A 27,102-nucleotide genomic window follows, 5' to 3' on the forward strand; every position below is an offset into this window, starting at 1 on the left:
ACCCCAGAGAGAGCAAGACCAGAAAGAGCACGTAACAAATATTGTGACAGCCTCAACAGCATGTACCTACTTAAAGCCACCGAACTGTGCGCTTAAAGAGTGAAGATAGTAACTCCTATGTATATTTTATCAGAATAAAATATATCTATAAGGTGTTTTGCGATTCCCTGGTGGCCCAGACATGGTAAAACGTCTGCCTGCAATGTGGGAGACCCGGGTTCGATCCCTGGGTTGGGAAGATCCCCTGGAGAAGGAAATGGTAACCCATTCCAGTATTCTTGCCTGGAGAATCCCATGGATGGAGGAGCCTGGTGGGCTATAGTCCCTGGGGTCACAAAGAGTCGGACACGACTGAGCGACGATGATAAAGTGTTTTAAAACAAGAAACATCATGACAAGTGGAGAGAGAGAGACTAGGAAAGAAAAAGCTTGAGATTTTAGTAATGCTAATAGGCACTTTTTTCCTGCTTTTTGCACAAAGGGTCCCAACTATTCATTTTGTACTGAGCTTCCCCGGTGGCTCACGATGGTGAAGAATCTGCCTGCAATGTGGGAGACCAGGGTTTTATCCCTGGGTCAGGAAGATCCCCCGGAGAAGGGAATGGCAACCCACTTGCCTGGAGAATCCTCATGGACAGAGGAGCCTGGCGGTCTACAATCCATAGGGTCGCAGAGTTGAACACAATTGAGTGACTAAACCACCACCACTCTGTACTATGTTGCTATGACTGCCTGTTGGTCACTTTGTAAAACTATCAACTCTTGCCCTTTGAGAAGGACCTGTTCTTGAAGCCTGAGAAGTTGGCTGCTGGGCAGACTCTCACCTGTCTTCTTTCCTCCCTCTTCACAGGTATTTTCTTGGCCGTGTGCCAGGCCCTGGAGAACAGCACATCCGCCCTGAGTGGTGAGTCCCGCCCCGTCCCCTCCATGTGGGGTGGTGTATGGAGAACGGATGGGAGCAGCCCCTGGCTGCTTTGTGGAGCCTCTGCTACAAGCGTCCCCCGGGGCTCCTGCCTGCTGAGCTCCCATGCGTCTGCCTCCTGCACGTTGTCCCAGGGCCTGGGGAGTGCTCCTGGGAGGTCTTAAGCGCCGATGCACAGCGACCGTCCCTGCTCATCGAGGGTGCGCCCTCTCCCAGCTCTGATCCCAGCACAGTCCCTGTGGGCAAGGGTGCTGGCAAGCTGAGCCTCATAATTCATCTAAAGAAGAACCCAGATTCCTAAACCCTCTTGTCTCCTTCTGCCTGGGAATCTTTGTTTAGTTATTAATATTTTCCAGTTTCTCCTTGGACATTTGTAATCGCATTTCCTTTGTTGCATTTGTGAGATCCTGGGTCAACAGATTGGAAAGTTGGGAAACGTTGGCAGCAAACTGCTCGTGGGCAGAAGCTCACAAAAGCGTCCCCTGTAATGTTTGCGCACGGCTTTTAGCATTTGTCTTTGTGCGCTAATATTTTTATACAGTTAGTCGTGGTGAGGAAGTGATTTGGGTGCCTGCTTTTTAAGTTCAGGGTTTGGAGTTGTGCTTTTTTCTCTGTGGCTAGAATGTTTTGAAATGTATCCTTTTAAAATATCATAATGTTTCATTCAAGTGGACACGTGTTACAGTTAGGCTTTTCCCATGGGATATTTTTGTTTTCAGTTTAAATTATAATGCTCCCTCTTGATGCCTAGAAACTGTTTTCTTCTTTTGGATTCTTTCCTTGGGCCATAGCTCTAGGAGCAAGAGTATTTATTTATGACCCTTGTAACAAATTGCTAAGTAGCTTTCCAAATGAATTGAGCAGGTTTTTATGTCAGCAGTGTACCAGCCTGCCAGTTTCTCTGTTCGCTCCTTGACATAATGTTCCCCTCTGTTACTGCAGTGGCCCCAGCTGTGTCTCCCGAGCTGTTTCAGGGAGGTGCCAGGGCAGGAGGTAGTCCTCTGTATTCATACATCCTCAAACCACCACACACTGTTCCTGGTACTTAGCTCTTCTCCAAAGCTTTCCATCCAAACATGGTAGATGCCGCTGCTGCTCCCACTGGATACCAGTGCTTCTGTACCCCACCCAGTCTCCGCCTGCAGCTGTTATCCTTGATGCACTTGAACCCTTAAGGTGTCTGAGCCACTTGGTGACCCGTGAGGCCACAGAAGAAATTGCCTCTTGTCCTACTGGGGGTGGAAGCGCCCGTCCATTCCAAAGCAGTGCTTTGGCAGTCCAGGGTCTACTCGAGTTTCCATGAAGTAGTTCTTTCACTTTTTAACTACTTCCCCCATCACAAAGGGCTCAGATGTGCATATACAGGGAGGAGGGGATAGCTTTGTGACCATGCTATTTTCACAATTGACCCAGCCGTCATCCTGGGATGCATTTACCCTCCGGGTGCACCCCCAGCCCATCGTGGTCCTCACTGTAGGACCTGGTGGGCCAACAGCCGCTTCTCCTCTGAGTCACTCGTAGGTGACGGTTTGTGGTGATGGCAGAGGCTGATGCTACCCCCAGGGAGACAGTTATGTTACCCCCTACTCCCATTCCATCCATTCACACAGGAAAGGCCTAGGGGATGTTGTACCTGAGCCAGTCCCCTTAGGGGCCTGGCATGGCTCCTGCTGAGGCCCTTTGGGGTTTCCCAGGCTCTTCTGGGGAGACATGGGAAACCTGTGATATTTATCCAGAAAATAACTATGCTTGCTGCGGTCATGATCGACCTCTGTTCCATGTTTCTTTTCTGGGCTTGCTTCTATGAGACGGTCTCAGGTTGATATCGGACATACTCTCCCCATGACGACTTAGGTTCAGAAAATAGTAGGTATGGCCTGCCCTTTTGCACTTGACCCTGTAACTGGCTCAGTGCTGCTCTGTGGCCCAATGTGGTGGGTGAGAGCTGGGGTAGGGCCACACCTTCTAGTGTCCAGGGGCATTGAGATCTTGGTGTTGGTTGGTGACATGTTGGAGTGGGGAGGGGAGCCGCCAGTCTGGCCTCTTGCACTGGTCTCTGATGGGTTACTTAGCTGTGGTGCTTGTGCCCCTGAGAGGTTAATGGAATAGTTCTTTCCATGTTTGCTTGCTCTCTGCCCTGGCCCGCTGGACCAAGGTATGAATCCAGAGAGGGCTGGGCTAGTTAGCAGACAAGTCCACGTGGTGATGACCGTGTCAGAGCCACTTGTCCAGGACCTAGGGCCTTGTGACTAAATCAGGCTTGTTTGCTCAACTTTCTTTCCCTTTAGGGTGACCTTCCCATCTCCTGGAAGACTTCCCAGGTCCTTGTAGGCCTTGCCCACCCCACCCCAACTCTGTCCTCTCCGGACATGGCTGAAATCTTGTTGTGGGTACAGCTCAAACTGGAGACCCCACCAGCCACACTCACTACTGCTGCTGCTGCTGCTGCTAAGTCGCTTCAGTCGTGTCCAACTCTGTGCGACCCCATGGACGGCAGCCCACTAGGCTCCCCCGTCCCTGGGATTCTCCAGGCAAGAACACTGGAGTGGGTTGCCATTTCCTTCTCCAATGCGTGAAAGTGAAAAGTCAAAGTGAAGTCGCTCAGTCGTGTCTGACCCTCAGCAACCCCATGGACTGCAGCCCACCAGGCTCCTCCATCCATGGGATTTTCCAGGCAAGAGAACTGGAGTGGAGTGCCACTGCCTTCTCCACACTACTAGCATTGAAATATATGTGTGTTTAACTTTTGGCTAATTCAGCAAGCAAAACTGTTTGTTAATGGTTATAATAGAAATCTTCATACATAGAAAAGGAAAAATAATAGCAACATCAATCCCCATGTTATCCATCACCCAACTTCAACAACTAGCATCTCTCTGCCATTTTTCTTTCATCTATTTTCTCACCTTTTTGAGTTTGCTCTTTGTTGGTATAGTTTAAAACATAATCCATTTCTCTTGTGACTATTACTTGTATCTAACAGATAAGAACTTTTACAGTGAAACCATAGTTCAGTTATACCAACAAAAGCAATAGTAATTCTTTTTTATTAGATTCTTAAATATGGAGGGTAGATGACACTGAATTCAAATTTGTGTCATTTTATTTAATTCACATTGCCTTTGATGTTTTCATATTTTACTTTCTAGTTATATTTCCTTTCAGGTCAACACTGCTTTTATAAAATGTGCTCATTTATATACTGCGTGACTGACTTTCACATCTGAGTCCCTCCTAACCCTTATGCTCTGGAGGTTGGTGGGCTCATTTACTGAAACTATGTAGGTGTGAAGATGGGTAATTTTAGGATAGAAGCTACGAGAGCTTCACCCATGGTTTAAAATGCAGATCTTCACTCTGAGAGTTAATTGCAATGAGCAATAGTAATGAACACAAGAAGGTTTTGGTATATTCCTGATTGATGGTGTTGGAACAAAGGACTGCAGACTTACTCAGAATTAAGCTCTAACATTTTGATGAAGCAGCATAGACAGAAAATTGCAAACTCCACGTGCCAATCAAAAGTGGAATATGAGCTTGAAGGAACAGGGGCTGATCCCATGTGGCATTCTTGTGCTTTCCCCCCAAAAAAGTTTCGTGGCCTCATGGCTTCATAGTTGCCCTTGGCCTTTTTGTTTGAGGTTTCATTTGTTTCTTTCAATCCTCCTTTTTATAAACCCACAAATATGGAGGGTAGATGATGCCAGAGGCATGGAAACTGGCATTATTATCATCAGAAATGCTTCTCAGACATTTGCTTCTGGTGGAGCATTGGAGGGATACATGCCTTAGGCTGGAGGTTGGGAGCCCTGTGTGTTAGACCGATCTGGTCTCAGTTCTGCTGTGTCCTCAGGCAAGTTATTCATCTGGTTCCTGTTTGGATGTTGGCCTTGACTTAGGAATAACCTGTGAAGTTTTTCACATGACCACTGTGATGGATTGATGGAGACTGCTTAGAAAGCTTTGATGAGGATTTCGAAGGCAGCCTTCAAATTATCAGTTCAGTTCAGTTGCTCAGTCGTGTCCAATTCTTTGTGACCCCATGGACTGCAGCACACAAGGCTTCCCTATCCGTCACCAACTCCTGGAGCTTACTCAAACTCATGTCCATCAAGTCGGTGATCCTGTCCAACCATCTCATCCTCTGTTGTCCCCTTCTCCTCCTGCCTTCAGTCTTTCTCAGCATCAGGGTCTTTTCCAATGAGTCAGTTCTTTGCATCAGGTGGCCAGAGTATTGCAGTTTCAGCTTCAGTATCTGTCCTTCCAAAGAATATTCAGGACTGATCTCCTTTAGAATGGACTGGTTGGATCTCCTTGCAGTCCAAGGGACTCTCAAGAGTCTTCTCCAACACCACAGTTCAAAAGCATCAATTCTTCGGTGCTCAGCTTTCTTCACAGTCCCAACTCTCACATCCATACATGACTACTGGAAAAACCATAGCTTTGACTAGACAGACCTTTGTTGGCAAAGTAATGTTAGGAATGTATGGCAGTGGTCAAACCTGCCATGATCCTCAGATACACTGGTGGTAGTGTGAGTGCCCTGTGTCTCGTTCTCTCGGAGCCAGATGCTATTTTACATGCAGGTTCTAACATTATGGGCTTTTCAGGTGGTGCAGTGGTAAAAAACAATCCACCTGCCAATGCAGGAGACACAAGAAACTTGTGTTCAGTCCCTGGATTGGGAAGATCCTCTGGAGTAGGAAATAGCAACCTACTACTCACCTGGAAGATTCCACGGACAGAGGAGTCTGGTGAGCCTCAGTCCATGGGGTTGCAAAGAGTCACACGTGACTGAATAACTGAGTGTGTGTGCATGCACACACACACACACACACACACACACACACACAGAGGCTACATTGTAGTTGCTGGACAACTTCTCTGTCCTTGTCTCCACCACAAAGGTGACCCCACGATGAGAGCCTCGCAGTGACAGACGGCAACCACAGCTGACTGCTTAGTGTGATTTAGAAAATCATTGCTCAAAGAAGTCAGTAGTCTGCAGGCCAGGAAAGAAAATTTGTATCTGGTTGGTTGTCAGTTTGTAAAGCTTGCAGAGAAACATTAGCTGGAGGTGAGGTGAGGATGGCAGCACCTGCAGCTTAGAACCTCACACCCTTCGTGAGGAAAGAGTCACGGCCTATCTTCAAAGGCACCTTTTAATGCCCCTGACTGGGGACAGAATGCACCCTGGTTAAGTTGTTGGGTGGCTGCTTGCTTAACCCTGTTAATGTTGCCTCGTTCCCAGGCTGCCCATCTGGTTCTCATATTTTCATGAGACTCATTCTAATGATTCAGGGGTGTGGTGAGGGCCTTGCTCAGACACCTGGGAGCCAAGCTCCTCCTGTTCTTTGCCTAATTCCTGGGTGATTCAGGGTGGTTCTTTAAACCTCTGAATTTCTACTCCTTCCTCTAGCCTGTGTCTATTGACACCCACTTGGAGCCAGGCAGTGTTGGAAACCTTACTTAATTTAGCACCTGGGAGACTTTTCAAAGGCGATGATGAAAGACCATGGAACATTCATGGTGGTGTCATTCAGAGGGATGGTCCCTCTTAGCTTGCATGGGGAGACGGTGGTCAGATTTGGTGGGGGCTCTGGGTTTAACAGTTAAGAAGGGCAAGTTTGGGCTGGGGGTGTGGAGGGAGGACAAATCAGATTATAGGGAGCAGTCTTTGAAGACAGTACTTTGTTTGGAAAACAGGTAGAATACGGATCAGCCAGCAAGCCAGGGATCTGGTTATTGCTCACCTTGCCTAACAAAAGCTTTTCAGAACTGCAACCTGCTTCCCCGTTCCATTGTCTGGAGTTTTCCCACGTGGGGCTGAAGTCATTCTAAAATTAGAACGCTCACGTGTTCTACCCAGGTACAAGGTTCACGGTTCCAAATATGTGTCTGTAGCACAAGAGACTTGGTATGACTTCGTTAGGGGCTAAAAACACAGACAGTCGGTGCGGGGACTAGCTCGCTGTGGAGGACGCTTAGAGGAGCAAGGAGCCTCAGGAAAGAAGGAGGGCATGTTTCTCCTTTCCTTTCTAGGATTTCTGCTTGTCACACAATTCCTCATTTTACCTTCTACTTTTTGCAGAGGAAACTGTGCTGGGTCAGAAGGTAGGTTGCTCAGAGTAGTAGATACACCACAGAATGTGGAATCTAGGATCATAATTCTTACTCACTAGCTGGGTGACATCTGTAGTGCTCTTAACCCCAGATCCCCCCTGGATAAAGTTAAGGACTTGGATTAAGGCAGTGTCTTTTCAAACCGTGAGTCACAAAATCACTCTAGTGGGTCACAACCAGCATTTAAAACAAATGAGATTGAAGAACTTAGACTAGAGAATTTCAGAGTGCATTACATGAAGGAAAGTCAGATAATGTCTCATAATACTCTTGGTTAGTCATGGATTTATATATTGGCATTCTGCATTTGTTTACTGGTGTAAGCTGTACCCACATTGCATCCTTTGTAATTTCCATATTTAGTTTCTTCAGTGTAAGAATTCAGACACTTGCAGAGTAAGTGCCTTAAAACTTGGCAGACCTCTACATTCCCCTCCACACCTAGTCTTTCATAGCTATCTTGTTCACCCCTAAATTGACAGCAATACTTTTCACCTTTATCAAGTGTTTCCAAAACACTGCACTTGTAATAAAAACAACAGCTCTTTCCTTATGCATAGATATTTCATTAGTATATGTAATATGTAGTTATGTAAATACAGTAATGAGTGTGATTGACATGAGCAGGTTTGGGAACAAACACTTGTGTCATCTTGGTAAATAAATATCTTCACTGTTAAAAACAGAAATGGGTGGTAAACTAGTGTAGCCAACTGATTGAGCTTTTGCGTGCTGAGGACATTGGTATAGATGTTTTAACAAAGGAATGGAGAGGATGGATTGGGTAAATCAAGGCCATGGTTTAAGTTGAGCCATCTACCAGCTTTGAAAAACCAAAGTGAGTGACACAACTCCTGGATTTCTAAAAATCAAGGCCTGTAGAAGCCTACTGCTCTCCTCCTTTTTAGCTCTTGACTTTTACTTAGCACCCACTTATTAAGTACTACCTTCTACCAGGCATTGTGCTAGGCCCTGGAGATATACATGAGAAGTCAATATGATGAGCCCTGCCATCAGGCCGGTGATATTGATGATTTTTACATCTCAAAGAAAATCATAAACACAGAGCAGGTGATCCACCATATGGGTTTCTTTGAAGAAAACACCTGCCTCTACTATGTTCAGACTTCCCATTTTTAAACAAAGTACCAAACTGGGTACTTTTTATTTTCTTTAATAAGTTGCTTCTTACTGAGTTTGGCTTGTGATGCCTAGCTGGTTTTCCATCTGATTGATCACTCTTCGGGGCTATGGTTGTCATCTATGAAGCCGCTCCTGCTACATAAGGTGCCTGCCAGAAGATAAAGGGCATCTTCTGGCAGGCACCTTACATAGCAGGAGCAGAATCTAACCACACATCAGCCAAAAAAGTCAGCCTGGAGAGAACCACAGCAGTAGTATAGTAGTCAGGCCCCGTGGACTGTGGCCATTTACTCTGTACCTACAATGAAGATCATCCTAATGGCAGCTCGTTCCATCTCTGTACCTCTTAGCTCAGAGTCTCAAGAGAGAGAATGGGACCGGTGTGTCTTCTTTGGTCCGAGTGGTCGCCCAGCAGCTGTGGCAGGATTGGGGGTGGGGGTAAGGCTGCAGGTAACAAGATGCCAAAGAGCAGGGTAGGCCTGGAGGGGGCAAAGACCAGCATTCCTGGTCCAGACCAATTCTTTGAATCGTTCATTCAATCAGCAAAGATTTATTGAGCACTTACTATGTGCCAGACCTTGATGAAAACAAAATCTCTGTTCTCAAGAACCTTTTACTCTACTGGGAAAGATAGACATACTGGGAAAGATATTTTAATCTACCAGATTGGCATATTTTTCAGCATGGCAACTCTGAGTGCTGGTGTGTGTGAGCTATGTATATTGCTTATGGGTATGCCTGTTGGCTTTCTGGGAAAGAGTTTAATATTAATTGGGAACTTGATTCCTTAGTATTTGTAAGAACCTTATAATTGTCCATGCTGTGTGATCCAACAATTACACTTTTAGCCATCTGTTTAACAGAAATAACCAGGGATGTTAGGTTATCCACTATAGTAAAATACAGCCAGTTTAAATGTCAGCAAGAGGGAAATAGTTATGGGACAGGTGATTAGATTTTAAATAAAAGCCCTTTAAAATCATGCTGATTAAGAATATTTAATGATATGGGAGGAAAATGTTCTGTATAAAATTGAATATAACATCTCAATTTTATACACTGTACACACAGATGCAGAAATAAAAGTCAAGCATCATATAGTATTAACATTAATTATCTCTGATGCCCCTTGATGAAAGTGAAAGAGGAGAGTGAAAAAACTGGCTTAAAACTCAACATTCAGAAAATGAAGATCATGGCATCTGGTCCCATCACTTCATGGCAGATAGATGGGGAAGCAAAGGAAACAGTGACAGACTTTATTTTCTTGGGCTCCAAAATCACTGCACATGGTGACTGCAGCCATGAAATTAAAAGACGCTTGCTCCTTGGAAGAAAAGCTATGACCAACCTAGACAGCATATTAAAAAGCAGAGACATTATTTTGCCAACAAAGGTCCGTCTAGTCAAAGCTATGTTTTTTCCAGTAGTCATGTATGGATGTGAGAGTTGGACTATAAAGAAAGCTGAGCGCCGAAGAATTGTGCTTTTGAACTGTGAGCGGTTTTGAACTGTGGTGTTGGAGAAGACTCTTGAGAGTCCTTTGGACTGCAAGGAGATCTAACCCATCCATTCTAAAGGAGATCAGTCCTGGCTGTTCATTGCAAGGACTGATGCTGAAGCTGAAACTGCAATATTTTGGTCACTTGATGTGAAGAACTAACTCATTGGAAAAGACCCCGGATGCTGGGAAAAATTGAGGGTAGGAGGAGGGGACAACAGAGGATGAGATGGTTGGGTGGCATCACTGACTCGATGGACATGAGTTTGAGCAAGCTCTAGGAGTTGGTGATATAAAGAGAAGCCTGACATGCTGCGGTCCATGGGGTCGCAGAGTCGGATACGACTGAGCAGCTGAACTGAACTGAATGGGAATATAGCTGATTGTAATTTCCTTTATACTTTCCTATTTTTTCCTATCTTGTCTACAGTGAGCATTTTTAATACTATAGTCAGAAATAAAAGGAACTACCTTTTTAGAAAGACAGAAAAGGCCATGGCTGACTCCTGCCCTGCAGGTCTGTTGGCCTGTGTGAGCTGACTGCAGGCTGTCGGCCTGTGTGAGCTGACTGCAGGCTGTCACGAGGCGCAGGCAGTGCCGCTGTTTGTGGAGCAGAGGGACCTGCCACTCTGGCCTGCATGCTTGGCGCCCACCTCCAGGGACCTCGCTGTCTGCAGAGGTTGACCCCAACAGAATACTTGCCAATTCACTCCCAAGTTCTGGGGATACTCTTCCAAACTCTCCTTTGGTGGCCCTTTGGCTTCTAAATGCTGATCCATTCCTTTTTTTTCAGCTGTTTATTTTGTTTATTTTTACTTTTTTATCTTTAATTGAAGTATAATTGCTTTACAATGTTGTGTTGGTTTCTACTGTACAACAATGTGAATCGGCTATAAGTATACATATATCACCTCCCTCTTGAGCCTCCGTCTCATGCCCCCCTCTAGGTCATCACAGAGCCCTGAGCTGAGCTCCCTGTGCTAAACAGCAGCTTCCGGCTAGCTCTGTGTTTTACACATGATAATTTATATACGTCAGTGCTGCTCTTGCAATTCCATTCACTTTTGTCTCTGGGTTTCAGTGGAGAGGTTGGGCTTTTCTGGGCCCCCGGCTCTAGAGTCAGTCTCTAGATAGAATGTGAGCACTCTGAATTGGACAGGGTTCAGACTCTCCCCCTGCCACTTACTAGCTGTGAGGCCTTAAGCAAATTACCTAACCTCTGTGTACCTCAGCTTCCTTATCTATGAAACAGGAATAATGATGGCACCTGCTCTTAGGGTTGTTGTGAGCATTAGAGATGACATGCAGCTGTGTGCACACACACTTGGGTCCTCGGCTGCTGCTCCTCTTACTGCATTATTGGTGATGCATGGATCGTGACGCATGTCTGCGTCTTCATTGTGCTTTTATCACCAGCATTCTAGTTGTAAGGCAGTGGTTCTCATGTTCCAGTGAGTAGAAGAGTCATCCTGCTGATTGTTAAAATGCAGATTCCTGGACCCTCATCAGCCTGTGGCCCAGAAATTGGCACTTCTGATTCTCAGCAAAATGTGGTTAAGGCCCAAGGGAAAGAAGCTAAGTGGTAGATACATGCCCTTGTAGGCCGAGAGGCTTTCTTCTTAAGGCAACAACCTCATCCCATCCCTGGAATTCTGGCTTCCCATTGCTGGACAGAGCCAGTTTATGGGAGTCTGTGAAATGTTTGTGTTCCTGGACTGACTTTCTAGCATCCACCCAGAAGCTTGGTAAAGACGATCCAACACCTCAGAACTTGGGCCACCACCTCAAAGCATCCTCTTTCTCTTTATCCTTGCTGTGATGAAATGATGAACACAGCGGCTTGGGGGTAAGGCAGCAGCTTTGTTTTCTGAGAGCCTGACCGAAACTGCCCGCTTCTGCGTTTGGGGAACAGCCTTGAGTGTCTGGTTATTTACTAATGGAGGACCTTTAGCTGTTTTGATGGAGCCGGTTCAGATGTCTTCCTTAGCAGTGCAGTAACTGTTCGTTCTGAACCTCTTTTCTCTCTAGAAGTCTGTATAACAGAAGGTGATTTCACATGTCTGACCATTGTATTGTTAGGCTGCATTGACTAAAGTGTTTCTTAAATACCAAAACATGCTAGTACGAATCAAGGGGGAAAATGGATAAAACAAAATAGAATGGGGGGGGGGCTCAGTTTTACTCACACTGATGTCATGGAGCTGAGGTTCAAAGGGGGATGCTTTTCTTCCCAGTTGTCATTTAGCAGGCCTTTTTTGTCCCAACTGCTGGGGGCTTGGGGCTTCCCTGGGAGCTCAACCGGTAAAGAATCCACCTGCAATGCAGGAAACCCCAGGTCGATTCCTGATTCGGAAAGTTCCCCTGGAGAAGGGATAGGCTACCCTCTCCAGTATTCTTGGACTTCCCTGGTCATTCAGACGGTAAAGAATCCCCCTGCCGTGCGGGAGACCTGGGTTCAATCCCTGGAGGAGACAGTTCACTCCAGTATTCTTGCCTGAAGAATCCCCATGGACAGAGGAGCCTGAATGTGTGGCAGTCCCTGGGGTTGCAAAGAGTCGGACACGCCTGAGTGACTAAGCATGCACTGGGGGCTTGGGATATAATAAACATCTCTCCCTGCCTTACACGGTAGACCTAGAAAGGCACTTTTGGAATCTTAAAAGTGAAAAATGTTAGATCTTACTCAGAAATCTGCCACTAATGAGTCTCTCAGGTGCTCTGGGGCATGACAAATGGAAGGATAATCATGAATCACATAACCGTCCTCAGGAGCCTCTATAACAATCTGGATGTAGCAGGCTGTCCACCTAATATTCCATTAAATAACCACAGCCCAGCACAGTGAGAGGCTCTGGAAATCTAGATGTACATCTAACCAGAAGATAACCACATCACCATTGTCATTATAGGCAATTTCCTAAGGATTTAACCCTAGGTTGGAGCTTCACAGCCTTTTTCAGAATGAAGATCCAATTTGAACATCAAAAATATGTGATGCACCACAGACAGTAGTTGTTCCTTTAATATTAAATTCATATATACAGGTTGCTATGAGAACTCAGAAACTCTTTAAATTTGTATTTTATTGATCACAATAGAATTCACATAGTAACATGACCTGACCTAGCACTTTCAGAATTCTCACCATATGCTGGATACTGTTCTACCTATCCTCATTTAATACCTACAACTCTAGGAAAAAACGTACTACTATTAGTCCCATTTTACAGTTGGCAAAACTGAGGCAGAGAGAAGTAACTTGCCCGAGGTCACACAGAATGTGGCAGAGCTGAGCTTTGAATCCAGGAAAGGAAGGGGAGAGGGAACCCCAGCATGCTCTTTGGGAGGCATCAGGGAAGGCTTCTCACAAGAAGTGATTTTTGAACTGAGTTTTGAAGGAAGAGATGGAATTAGGCAGGCAGACTTTGGGGGTGAGGACGTGCTTGCAGGCGTGTGGAGGTGAGGCTGGGAGAAAGTGGTAGCTAGTTGAGCAAAACCGCACGTGGACTTTGTTCTTGGGTGTATAGATTATTAGCACCGTCAATGTTTCGCCTGGATCTAATCACAGAGAGGTGCTTCCTAAAGGAAGCTTTATGGATTTACCTAAGATGGCTGTCAGTAGGCTTTTGCAACACAAAGGATTAAATCTATAGGGCTCCAAGGTCACAAAGTCCCTGGGGATAATAACACAGCCCTCCCACCCTTCAGCTTTAGCAAGTGCGGTGGCCCTGTCTGCTCGCTGCCTTGGGTGTATATGCAGTGGGGGTGGTTTCTAGGCTAGACATTCTCAGTTATTCTTGGAGCTTCAGTTTTACTTGATTTCAGCTTCTCATTTGCAGGTGAGAGAATTATGCCTTTTCACCTGTTTAAGTGTGGCTTGATACAAAGGTGCCTAAAAATAAAGATCATAAGGCTGATAACACAGTAATTACAGTAGTCTCGAGAGTCAGCCTGGGTTCAAGACTGGACTGTGTCCCTTGGGAACTCTGACCTTAGGCAAGTTAATTGCTCTGTGCCTCAGTTTCCCCATCTGTAAAGGAGAGTTACCACAGCAGAGTGTCCTTCATAAGGTCATTGTGAGGATTAAAGAGTTGGCATGTAACATGTTCAAACAATACATGGTAAGGCTCATGTATAGGTCACATAGATCTTTTCAAAAACATTGAGAAAGCAGTGATACACATGTGAGAAATGATACCTGAAACACCAAGATGGCCTTAGCCAGTTGGTAGCCAGGATGTGCGGAGAAGGCAATGGCACCCCACTCTAGTACTCTTGCCTGGAAAATCCCATGGATGGAGGAGCCTGGTGGGCTGCAGTCCAGTGGGGTTGCTAAGAGTTGGACACAACTGAGCGACTTCACTTTCACTTTTCACTTTCATGCATTGGAGAAGGAAATGGCAACCCACTCCAGTGTTCTTGCCTGGAGAATCCCAGGGAGGAGGGAGCCTGGTGGGCTGCCGTCTCTGGGGTCACACAGAGTCAGACACGACTGAAGTGACTTAGCAGCAGCAGCAACCAGGATGTGAATTGAGTTTAAAGTTGTAAAGGACCACGCTGGGGATAAGCCATATAATTCCACGTCCAGGAGCTTGCCCTTGAAACTCAGAGGACAGGTCAGAGGAAGCCCCCCCTTGGCTTGTTGGGAAGTGGTGCATAGAACCTGCCACTAGAGGATGGCCCACAGTGAAGTTCTCCTTTTAGAATTGTGGTACCCAACGCAGAGGAAACACAGCCTGACCCTTCAGTGGCAGTGATGGGAGGTGTGGGATGTTGTGCTCTATCCTGAGCCATGAGATTTAGGAGGGACGTAGAGAAGCTCAAGAAACTGAACCACCACAAGAAGTTGAGGCACAAGAGGGCTGAAAAGTGAGGTGAAATTCTCAGCTCCCTGTTTGGGGTGCCTGGCACAGACCCCAGGAGCACAGAGGTGGAAACGCTCAGTCACATGCTTGAGGGATTCACGTGGACAGCCTTTGACACTGTTGTTTAAAATAAAGTGAGAATGGGCTGCCCTCCCTTCTTGTGAAGGCCTCATGGAGAGGCTGGTGATCCTATGTGGGGGCTGTTTGTAGTGATTTTAAGAGAAGCATTCACTCCTTTTTTCTTTTTTTTTTTGAAGCATTCACTCCTAATTCCTCTTTAGATTCTAATGATTTCAGAATCTGAGTGGAAGCCCAGGTTAGAAATGTATAAAAATGGAGAAATAATTAGATGGTTAAACAGAGAGCATACCTAATTAAGGAACAAGAGCTACTGGGATTAAATGACTTTGAGGATTAACCATCTAGGTAACAACATGGAAGAAAATAATATTTCAAAATTTAAAAAAAAGTTCTTTGGTACCCTTGAGAAAGAGGATATGATACTAACAGGATCTTTAGCCCAATTTGAGTTGACTTTATTTCTTTTATTAGTTTTTAAAAATTCTTGATTCCATTATTTATTGTTTTTGGCTGTTCTGGGTCTTTGTTGCTGACGAGGTTTTCTCTAGTGGTGAGCGGGGGCCACTCTCTAGTTGTGGTGTGTGGACTTCCCATTGCAATGGCTTCTCTTGTTGCGGAGTACAGGCTTCAGTAGCTGCATCTCCCAGGCGTTAGAGCACAGGCTCAAGAGTTGTAGCCACAGGCTTAGTTGCACCACGGCATATGGGATCTTCCCAGACCAGGGGTCGAACCAATGTCTCCTGCATTGGCAAGTGGATTCTTCACCACTGAGCCACGAGGGAAGCCCCCTGTTATTTTTTTTAAAAGATATTCTTATGATTGACTATGAGGGTTTACTACCTCACATCTCAGACAGCTGTGCTGAGCATCAGAGATGGGCAAGGGATAGTCCCTGCCCTCCGGGCCCTTTAACTGGGAAAAGTGAGGAGTAAAGCTTCAAATCTTCTTTGAGTTAAATGACTTTGCCCACCAGAATTATAAATAAACCCGTGTCAGGAAGGGCCAGGTGCAGACTGCCCTCTGCCTCAGGGACTGAAGAAGGTGCCTTAAAGGAGTGAATGCCATGGACAGCCTTCTCAGCTTAGAATCAGCTTCAGTTACAACAGGAGGCTTGAGAAGGTGTGTCTGGAGGATCCTGAGAGGTCCTGAGTCCAGAATCTCTTGTCTGTGAACCATGGAAAGGGATACGGCCTCCGGACCATTTTTCAGCAAATGCAATGCATTATTTGTTAGGAATTCTGAAATAAGGTGCAGTCTAGGCCTTCTGTTCCCGAGTGCACCATGGTGTACCTTGTGCTGGTCACGCCGCCATTGGCTCCTTTAGAAATGTGAGGGGCACCTTCAATTCGTACACAGTGGAGGAGTCATACGCAGCCTGCCTTCACTGTGCATGAGGAAGGAGGTCAGCTGAGCTGGCCTTGTTTCCTTCTGGTCAATTTCTATTTAAAATGATCAACCTTGGGAAAGAGTGTTGATGTGCTGTGTGCTTAGTCGTGTCCAGCTCTTTGCGACCCTCTGGCCTGACCACCAGGCTCCTCTGTCCATGGGATTTTTCAGGCAGGAATACTGGAATGGGTTGCCATGCCCTCCTCCAGAGGATCTTCCCAACCCAGGGATCGAACCCGTTTCTCCTGCATTGCAGGCAGACTTTTTTACCTACTGAGCCATCAGAGAAGCCCAAAGAGTGTTGGTACTACAGAGCTATCCAAATCGTCACTCTCGTAAAAACTCACATTGGCTGATTAAGTCAAAGGAATTCTTCAAAGGTATGTTTTTACCACTAATGCTGCAGAAAGTTGACTTTTCTTAAAATTGGCTTAAGTAGTATAACTTTGTGAGTAAATATACTCCCCTGAGCCAGGATGTTGTTTGGGGAGAGGCTTTGAGAATGTCAGTATTTTTAAATATCAGTGTATTTGTATTGGTCTTCAAAGGCTTATGTAATCAAAACTCTGGCTTATGGAGCATGCTCAGTTCATGGTTCACCTTTAAGTGGATGAGTGATCAATGCTCAGTGTATCCCCCTTGAAGAGAGGATGTCTTTAGAAGCCTCTGGCAGTTATTGAGAACTTCACTGTCCAATGCAATAGCCACCAGTGGCTATGGACCCAAGTTGAGATGTGTTAAAATATACAGTAAACACCAGATTTTGAAGACTTCTTATTCTTTTTATGTACTATCTTATAACTGCATGTTAATACTTGTCATTTATTGAAATGACACTATTTTGATTGTATTGGGTAAAATAAAATATTCAAATCAATTTCACTTTTTTTTTTTTTTCCCAAAAGGTGATTTTTTTTTTTTTTTCAGTTGAGTCACTCAGTCGTGTCTGACTCTTTGCAACCCCACGGACTGCAGCACACCAGGCCTCCCTGTCCATCACCAACTCCCAGAGCTTACTCAAACTCATGTCCATCAAGTCGGCGATTCCATCCAACCATCTCATCCTCTGTCATCCCCTTCTCCTCCTGCCTTCACCCTTTCCCAGCATCAGGGTCTTTTCCAACGAGTCAGTTCTTTGCATCATGTGGCCAAAGTATTGCAGTTTCAGCTTCAGCATTAGTCCTTCCAATGAATATTCAGGGCCGATTTCCTTTAGGATGGACTGGTTGGATCTCCTTGCAGTCCAAGGGACTCTCCAGAGTCTTCTCCAACACCACAATTCAAAAGCATCAATTATTCAGTGCTCAGCTTCCTTTATAGTCCAACTCTCACATCCATACATGACTACTGGAAAAAACATAGCCTTGACTAGACGGACCTTTGTTGGCAAAGTAATGTCTCTGCTTTTTAATACGCTGTCTAGGTTGATCATAGCTTTTCTTCCAAGGAGCAAGTGTCTTTTAGTTTCATAGCTGCAGTCAGCATGTGCAGTGATTTTGGAGCCCCCCAAAATAAAGTCTCTCACTGTTTCCATTGTTTCTCCATCCATTTGCCATGAAGTGGCAATGAAGATTTTTTTTCTTTTTAGAAAATGTCAAATCACCTCATTGGCTCACCATACTTGCTACTGGACAGCACGCCCCCCAGGGCCTTACAGCACATTTGTTCCTGCTCACATCACTTCCTTCCCATCCTGGATCTTCCCCTAAAAGCCAGCCCCTTAGAACATCTCTCATCAACCTCATCCCAAGATGTTGCTCCAGCCCACATGCCTAGTGCTTTCTCATGTACCTGAACCTGTGACAGTGATCTGCTTAGGGAACGGTGACTTGTCCTTTAAGTTCTAGGTCTAACATCTCTTCCTTTAGAGCTCCCCTACCATCTCTGAACAAAATTAATTTGTCCTTCCTATGTCCCATTCCTTTGTTTTGAAATATTTGGGGTTTGGGGGAAAATATTTGTTTTTTTCCCCCTGCTGCCTCCTCTCTTCTGGTAGTTCCTTGAGGACAAGGGACTGTGTATTTTTTTAAAACTTCTTATGTTATATCAGAGTGTAGCCAACTAAGAATTTATAGTAGTTTCAGGTGAACAGAGAAGGGACTCAGTCATACATGTATCCATTCTCCCCCAAGCTCCCCTCCCATCGAGGCTGCCACAGAACATTGAACAGAGTTAAGGGACTGTGTCTTGTTCGTCTCTGTGTAAGAGGAATGCTTTATTCCATGCCCGACACAACAGGAGCACAGTAAATGTTGAATGAGTAATGAACACTAGCTCTCTAGAACACCAGTGTCTCTATAAAGACAGGAAACACAGAAAATTAAAATAGCATTGTGTTCACTTCTAAAAGTGGAGGCTACAGGCTGCTAACATAAGAATCAACCAGATGCTTATAAAAATTAATATTCCCAGGCTTCACTCTTAACTAGCAGGTTCAGTCAGGAGAAGTTAAGTCATGCTGCAGTAACAAAATTTCATTACCTTCATAGAAAAATTCTCTTATGAATTTGAAGTCCACTGTGGGCCCTTGGATGACTGTCTTGGGTGGTTCAGGTTAAACCTCCTGTGGGATGTGAGGTCTGTTGCCTCCAGTTGAATGTTCTCACTCACATATGGGTCAATTTTCAGTGCTTCCATTTCATTGCCTGAACTTATTCGTATGGCTGTACCTTATACAAGAGTGCGGGCAGACCAAGCCTGTGTGCCCAGAATGTGTGCGCCAGGTAATCCACATTTTTAGCTCCTTGCTGGTCTGTATTCACATTAGGGGGCCATTGGGTAGTACAGAACTTTTTAACTTTGGCTGCACATTAAAATTACCTGGGGAGTTTCAAAAACACTAGTGCTCTGGCCCTACCCTCAGAGATCCTAATTCGCCGAGGCTGGGGGAGAGGTCCAAGCATTAGTATTTGTCTAGTTTTCCCGGGGGATTCTCCTATGGGGCTAGAGTAGAAAACCACAGGTGCAAGAAAAAGAGCAAGGGCCTTGGGATCCTGACTCTAGCACAGACTGAACCTTGGTTTGCATACCTGTCGGCAGCAGTCAAGATCAAACAAATGTGAAAGTATTTGTCAGCTGCAGTATTGAACAAATATCAGCTATATTTATTCACTGGCAGGTGTGGACTTTTTATAAGCTGGAGTCGTGCACATTCTTACATGCACACGTGGTTTCTGTCCCTCCTCGTCCCCTGCCCCCAGCACCCCCAAAGCCAAGAGGAGAAGGAAAGCATCCTCCACACCTTTGCCTCTGCCAACTTTTCAGTCAGTAACCTGGAGGTGGCAAGGTCCCTTCTGCTTATCTTCATGATAAAAGGAAGAGAAGGAGGGGGGAAATGCTTCCCCATTTCTAATTTCCTCTCCCTCTCTGTTCCAGAACCCTTAGCCTAGACGAATTGTGCCTTCGCCTTTCCCAGGCCCCTCCCTCCACTGACCCTTCACTCTGTACCTTATGCCTCTAATCTCCTACAACCCTATCTCCAACTTCTCCCTAAAGCTCTTCCCTCTGACACCCCAGTCCCATGTCAGGGCATGCAGCAAGCACCCTGGCTCTGGGGAGGCCCCTTTCCTGCCTTCTGATGAGTTGAGTAGCATTAGACATCTATACTCTCAGAATATTCAAATCCAAGGCATTGACCCATAGCCGTATCGTTAGGACTGGCTGACTCAGCCGCACTCTGAGAGATGAGATGTGCTATGGTTAGGCCAACAGGTCTAGCACTCTCACCCACTCTTTAGAATATCTTGTTTCCTGTGGTTTAATATTTTGATTCACGTTAGATCCTGAGTTTGCAAACCACCTCTTGTAATGCTACTGTTCTGTAACCTGGGATTGGCCTCCAAAGTCAGTTTTCTTTAGTTTCAAAAGTACCACACTGGCTTTCTTCCACTGACAAGAGTTGAGTGTTTAGGCTGGAATAAGCTGTTTTTAATTATTTTTCCTCTCATGTCTAACAACTTCCAAAGCAGAACAATGCCAAGAGTACCTTTGGTTGTTGTTCAGTTGCCAAGTCATGTCCGACTCTTTGCAACCTCATGGACTGCAGCCCACCAGCCTTCCTTGTCCCTCACCATCTCCTGGAGTTTGCCCAAGTTCATGTCCATTGAATCAGTGATGCCATCCAGCCATCTCATCCTCTCTTGCCCTCTTCTCCTTCTGCCCTCAATCTTTCCCAGCATCAGGCTCTTTTCCAGTGAGTCCACGCTTTGCATCAGGTGGCCAAAGTACTGGAGCTTCAGCTTCAGCATCAGTCCTTCCAATGAATATTCAGGATTGATTTCTTTTATAATTGACTGATTTGATCTCCTTACTGTCTAAGAGACTCGCAAGAGTCTTCTCCAGTACCACAGTTTGAAAGCATCAATTCTTCGGAGTACCTTACGGGAAATAAGTGCCATACTACGTATGAAAATATAGACCTGTGCTTTTATATGAATTGTTGGGTTTGTAGAAGGATTGAAAGCATCCATCACCCTAGACAACTGTGAGCAGATCCTTTGAAATGATTCTTACTGGTCCAGCAAATACAGATGAGGAACTTGGCAATGGAGGTTTTATGTCAGGCATCAGATTGTAGGCCACCCCAACCTTCCCAAAAGTTGGAGCCCACTTCTGTCCTGCTTATCCACTAGAATGTTCTCCTCACCTTAGTTCTTTCTGAGGTCAGCCGGGCTGGAGTGAGACATGCCCAAAGGGAAAGAGCTCCAGGGCTCATCTTCTTGACGGCAGGGACCGTGCGTGCAGCTTCTCCTTATTTCCAGTGTCTCCCATGTGGTAGGTGCAGTTGGTATTTTTCCTTGATTTGTACATGGTGTTAGGTCTCCTATAGACATCAGAGATTCACTGAATTAAACAGAAACGCTTAGCAAACTGAAGATGAGCCTCCTTCGGTCAGATCTCCTTGGTATGCGATCTTGCAAATGAAGATAGTTGAATAACTATTTGAGCTCTGGTTTGAACTGCAACCCAATGCAGCATCTCCCATGTCACCATCAGCTGCAAGAACAGGAGCCACAGTAGCAGCAGCAATAGACCAGATCACTCCTGCCCTGTGAGGCCCTGCTGCACAAATCCAGGGGGGCAGTCCCCCACCTCCCTCTCCAGCTGCAGATCATACCCCTTTCCTCCTTAATCTCTGTGCTTCACGTCTCTGGCCTCCTTTCATTTTCTTAGATGTGTTGGACCCTTCTTCATTGCTAGGCTTGGCACTTGCTCTTCCTTTTGCCTGCAGTGCTCTTTCCACAGTTTTCCCGTAACTATTATCTCTGTCCTTTGGGTCTCAAATCTTCTTCCCCTTCTCCACGCACTCTTCCCTGGACGGTGACCTCCAACGGCAGCTCTCCATCACACCTCTGTTCCTTTCCTTCGTAGCACTCACCGCTGCCGGTGATGATTTCATGTTTTTATTTACTTATCCTTTGCCTGCCTCCCCCAGTCTCCCTAAGTTCCCTGAGGGCAGGGATCTTGTCTGGCTAGTTCAGTAATGGTTCCCCGTGCCCAGCACGATGCTTGGCACATTCGTTGTTGTTTAGTCGCCAAGCTGTGTCTGACTCTTTTGCGACCCCATGGACTGTGGCCTGCCAGGCTCCTATGTCCACGGGATTTTTCAGGCAAGAACAGTGGAGTGGGTAGCCATACCCTTCTCCAGGGGATCTTCCCAATCCAGGGTTGGAACCCGCATCTCTTGCGTCTCCTGCATTGGCAGGTTGATTCTTTATGACAGATCCACCAGGGAAACCTGCTTGGCACATAAAAGGCACTTGATATTTATATGAGTGAGCGAATGAAGAAATGAATGAGTCTGCCCTTTACCTCACCACTGCACCTTTACAACGCTCATTACTGATGCATGGGGAACCTCAGGCTCAGAGTCTCCAGAGTGTTTCTGGGACTTGCTCAAGGTCAGAATTAGTAACAAAGAGCTGAGATTTGTTCTCAGTTTGCCTGCCTGCTGACGTTATGGTTCAATTTTTTGCCTTATTCTCTTCTTTCATGGGTTTATGAATAGGAAGTATTTTGTTTATTCCTGTGGCTCAGAACTTCTTGTCCATGGTCCTTGAAATAGATCATTTCCCATCATTTTGTGCAAAAGAACCTGGTGGCAACAAGGAAGTGTTGCAGCAGAAGCATATTTTGGAGGGAGTTATAGACATTTGCCTGAGCCTGAGGATTATGGGTGAGTCTTTTTTGAGACGTAATGCACATCTTAAAGGCTAGTTTTTAGAAATAAGAAAATAATCAGAGGTTTTCCCAGTGGCTCAGTGGTCAAGAATCTGCTTGCAATACAGGAGACGCAGGAGACTCGGGTTTGATTCCTGGATTAGGAAGATCCACCTGAGGAGGGCCTGGGAACCCACTCCAGTATTCTTTCTGGAGAATCCCACGGACAGAGGAGCCTGGAGGGCTACAGTCCACGGGGTAGCAAATAATCGGACATGACTAAAGTGACTGAGCACAGCATGCAGCTCTGCAACGAAATAATCAGTGGTTTCCTAATATCCACTTAAAAGTGTGTACTGAGGAAGTTACAAAACATAAACTATAGACTGTATAGGAATAAACTCTAAAAGATGTGCTCTGAATCTGAAGAATACTGCAAAGCTTTCATTTTGAGGTCGTTGATTCGACTAAAGAGAACCGTGTCTCCATAGCAAAACACAATGATACGAACTGAAAGTTCTGCTCATTATTACTCTATAAACCCAAGCAGCGCTAGTTAGTCTTTTTTTTTTTTTTTTTTTCTTTTTTGGCTATGCTGGGTTTTCGTTGCTGCTCACTGGCTTTCTCTAGTTGCAGCAAGCAGGAGCTACTCTAGTCATGGCGCATGGGCTTCTCATTGCTGTGGCTTCTCTTGCTGCAGAGCAAGGGCTCTAGAGAGCGTGGGCTCAGTAGTTGTGGCACATGGGCTTAGCTGCCTAAAGGCATGTGGCTGTTTCCTGGAGCAGGGATCGAACCTGTGTCCTCTGCATTGGCAGATTCGTATCCTCTGGGCCACCAGGGGGAAGGCCCTACTTAGTCTTTACACGGGATCAGAATGGGGAATGGGGAATTTGAGTAAATGATTCTAAAGTTTAGCTTTAAGAATAAAGCATGAGAAAATGTTGATTTAAAAGGTGGAGGGATTTGTACCATCAAATGTTAACAATTAATATAAAGCTACACTAATTAAAATGTTATGATCCTGGCCCAAGAATAGATACATTCATGAGCTGGCCTGGAAAGCTTCAGAAGAGAGCCAATTACATGTAACAGGTTGATGTGATGCAAAGTGGCATTTCATAGCCCTAAGGAAAGAGAGGATGATGTCACAAATGATTCTGGGATCTTAGGCTAAACATTGAAAAAGAAACAAAGTTGGATATGAAAACTTAATGATATTCTAAAGTAAGTTCTAGCTGATTGGAATATTTTTAAATGGAAACAGTTTATCTAAAAATATTAATAAAGGTGAATATATAATTTATATAAAAGGAAAACTAATCAGAACATTGAGGACTGAAACCATAAAGTAAAATAGTTATATTAAAATTGTAATTTTCTGAATATCGTAGAAAGAACATTATAAAGAAAAGTCATAGATATTTACCAATATTTGAATCCTAAAAAGAATTCATGTCTTTAATACATAAAGCACTCTTACAAAATTAACAGAAATTTTAATATACCAGTAAGAACACAAGCAAATTATTTGAATAGAGAAGTCACAAAATAATCAGTACCTATGGCCAATAAACATAGAAAAGATATCCAGCCTTGCTAGTAATCAAAGAAATGCAGATTAACTCAAGATAGCATTTTCATTGATCAAATTAGCTAAGATAAAAATAAGTATTGTGTACAAACTAGAGAAGGTTGGAGGCTTGTACTGTTGGGTGTGTAAATTCTCTCACTTGCACAAGAATAGTTTGGAAATACTTATCGTAAAATTTTTAAATGGCCTGCTTACTCATTGATCCAGAAATACCACTTCTAAAAATTTATCCTAAGGAAATAAGCATGAGTTGATTTGTGTGACCTAGCTATGATGATGTTCACTGCAGCAAGATATTTATCAGGAGAACTCCAAATGTCGAGATGGTAAGAGGTGCTGGGGAAGGTTTCAGGTTGTTGAAATGGATGGGCAGAGCCTGGGTCTGTATTGCTGGACCATATGGAACAGTTAGTGCTTAGGTCACCATCTGAGGGGCCAACGAAGCGTACAGGTAATGGCAGTGATACATTTGATGGCCTATGTTTAGAGTTTTATTTTTCTGTTTTGATGGAAGTTTTTCAGGCTTTTATCTTTCAGATTACTATGAATTAGGGTCCAAATTTCTCATTTACAGTTTTGAACTGTTGAACACTTGCTTACATTAGTTCAGTGCATGTGGACATAGTCATTTGATTGAATTTCTAACTGTGTTGGCTCTCAGATTATGATTGTAAAAACAAAAAGTATAGGTTTCCCTTTCCTCCTGCTCTACCCATTTTTACATTTTAAAAGGGCCATCAGACTTGCAGATATTTTTCTGCAGACAGTAGATTACTGGGAAGATAGAACCTTTTGTCAGGTGTGGTAGGCTGAATAATGGTCCCCCAAGGATGTCCACATCCTGAACCTCAGAACTTGTGCACATTCAACCTTGCATGGAAAAAGGGACTTTGCAGAGTAACTAAATTAAGGGCCTTGAAATCTTGGATTACCTGGGTAAACCCAGTGTCATCAAAAGAGCCCCTGTAAGAGGAAGGTATGGGCCCCAAGTTAGAGCAGGAGAGAGATGAAGGAACCAAACATTGAAGTGATGCTGTCTCCAGTCAAAGACTGGTTCTGGCTGGCTCTCGAAGCTGGGAAAGACAAGGAAACGGATCTCCTTAGAGTCTTTACGAGGAACCAGTCCTAGTGACACCTGGATTGTAGCTCCATAGGACTAATTGCAGACTTCTGACCCACAAAACAATAAAATGATAAATTTGTGTTGTTTTAAGAGCCACGTGGTTTTGTGGTAATTTGGCATAGCAGCAGTAGAAAAAAAATACATTTAGAAAAGGAGGAAATATCAAAGTTTTACTTGAGCATAGTTATACATTAGCTATACTATGTTATGCATTAGTTATGCTACGGGTGAGTTCAGAGATGTAGATTCTGGTCATGAACTTGGGAAGTCACCTCTCTAGGTCTCTGGTTCTTCATCCTTAAGGTTCACTTCTCACTCTAAAGTTCTGGTCCTCCTTCAGCATTTGTTTACCATCATTCGGTAACAAATGTGTTGACACTGACAAGTTGGGTGAGGCTAGTGAGTAGATTTCAGTTGATTTGTTTTGGAAGCTGGCTACACTGTTGTTAGCATTGTGCTTTTTGGGGTGTGTGCCTGGGTGTGTGGTACGTCCTCAAATGCAGATCTTGGAATATCACAGTGAGTGCTGAGGAGTCAAGTGGGTCAGAGGCCATTAGAACTACAACAAACGGATTGCAAAATGTCAAAGATTGGGCATGCAGGCCTGATGGACTCTCCTATGATGATCTGAGATCATTCTAGAAGGATTTTCTGTATCTCTCCTACTCAGACCCCCTATTCCAAATTGCTGCAAAGTTTTGCACATACAGAATGAGAAGTTTGAGATTATAATGTCACATCAAGGCCCTGCCATAGAGCAGCCCAAGTGTCCACAGTTACTTGTCCAGCAGACCCATGGGACCTGCCCAGGAGGGAGAGTGGGTCTGCATTCTGGCTCCCAGAAGGTGCACAGTAAATGTTGCTGAAGACAACAGTTCAAAACTTTAGCAGTGATAATTGTCACTTGATACCGCAGAGTGTATGCATGTTTAATAATGTGGTCCATGGGCCTTTGGCACTTCCCTGGGGGCTCAGATGGTAAAGAATCTGCCTGCAATGCAGGAGACCTGGGTTCCATCCCTGGGTCAGGAAGATCCCCTGGAGAAGGGAAGGGCTACCTACTTCACTATTCTTGCCTGGAGAATTCCAAGGACAGAGGAGCTTGACAGGCTACAGTCCATGGGGTCACAAAGAGTCAGACACGACTGAGTGACTAACACCACCACCACCATCATCACATGGGTATTTTGGGGTTTTATCATATACATTATTTCCTCTGCATATAAGCACAAGAACCACAAGCAATCACTATTAATATTTGAGTTTGACTATGTTAAAGATAAATATATACATATAGTTTTCAAGTTGAAGTTTGTGCCTATAAGAAATCAGTGCTACATTTAAAAATGGGAATGAATTCATCTTATCGCCATTGGGCACATTCACACCAAAAGTAAAGTGTTTATCAGGGAATCACATGAAAGACACCCTTGTTTTTCAGAGCACGTTGGAAGCACAATTGGTGATTGAGAGGCATGCCAGGGGGTCATCGTTATAACTTGTTATCCTAACGTGTGGAAACATTGTGAAATGGAGCTGAGGTTTTGAAGTTAAACATGGGGATATGGAAAACCCCTACTTTACACAGAGTCAGTTCGATAATCAAAAGGGATATCAGTGAACACCAAGGTGAACAAACAGCCTTGCATAGTGAGAAAGGAAGGAAAAATTCAGGGCTTGATTAACCAGTCATGGTCTGGTGCCAACCAGCAGAGCAACCTTGGGCGAGTCACTTAACCTCTTGGGTCTGTTTCCTTGTCTATTAAATGGGGGAAAATACCTGCTTGTCTGGTGGGGAGTGAGAAGTAGGGATGATGGCTTACACATGCACCCACTCACCTTATTTGCGCCTGACCTCAGCAGATGTACAGTTCAGCTAAGATGATGCCAGAGCCATGTTCAGCTGACCACAATGCAAGATGGAGCTCATTAATTCCTGCTCTAGAGTCCTCTCCCCTTAGCCCTACCTTGGCCAGGTGTGGAGAAGGAAGTGCCACATTTGAGTACCTGTCAAGGCCCAAGGTGGCTGTGGAAGGCTCCATCAGTATGAGAGAACCTCTGGCGCTCGTCTTGCCTTTCTTCTATCCCTTACTGAGTTGAGGCCCAGGCTTTTTCTGTATGCTTTCTTCCTTTCAGCCCTCTAGACACCTTTGTTTTTGTTTCCTTTGTATCAGCACAAATTGGGAGTGAGGGTGGTAACCTCACCCG

General features: G+C 44.9%; 1 protein-coding gene across 2 annotated transcripts in view; it reads left to right on the forward strand.

The window, feature by feature from the left end:
* The window catches only part of TGFA (transforming growth factor alpha), a 111,728-nt gene that overhangs the window by 35,777 nt on the left and 48,849 nt on the right, over positions 1-27,102 (forward strand). For both annotated transcript variants that reach the window (XM_040224569.1, XM_040224568.1), the window contains exon 2: positions 851-904. In XM_040224569.1, coding sequence (XP_040080503.1) covers positions 851-904 — 54 coding nt within the window. The remainder of the gene's footprint in view (positions 1-850; positions 905-27,102) is intronic.

The sequence above is a fragment of the Oryx dammah genome, unplaced genomic scaffold (genome assembly GCF_014754425.2).
Source record: "Oryx dammah isolate SB20612 unplaced genomic scaffold, SCBI_Odam_1.1 HiC_scaffold_25, whole genome shotgun sequence".
Taxonomy (NCBI): Eukaryota; Metazoa; Chordata; class Mammalia; order Artiodactyla; family Bovidae; genus Oryx; species Oryx dammah.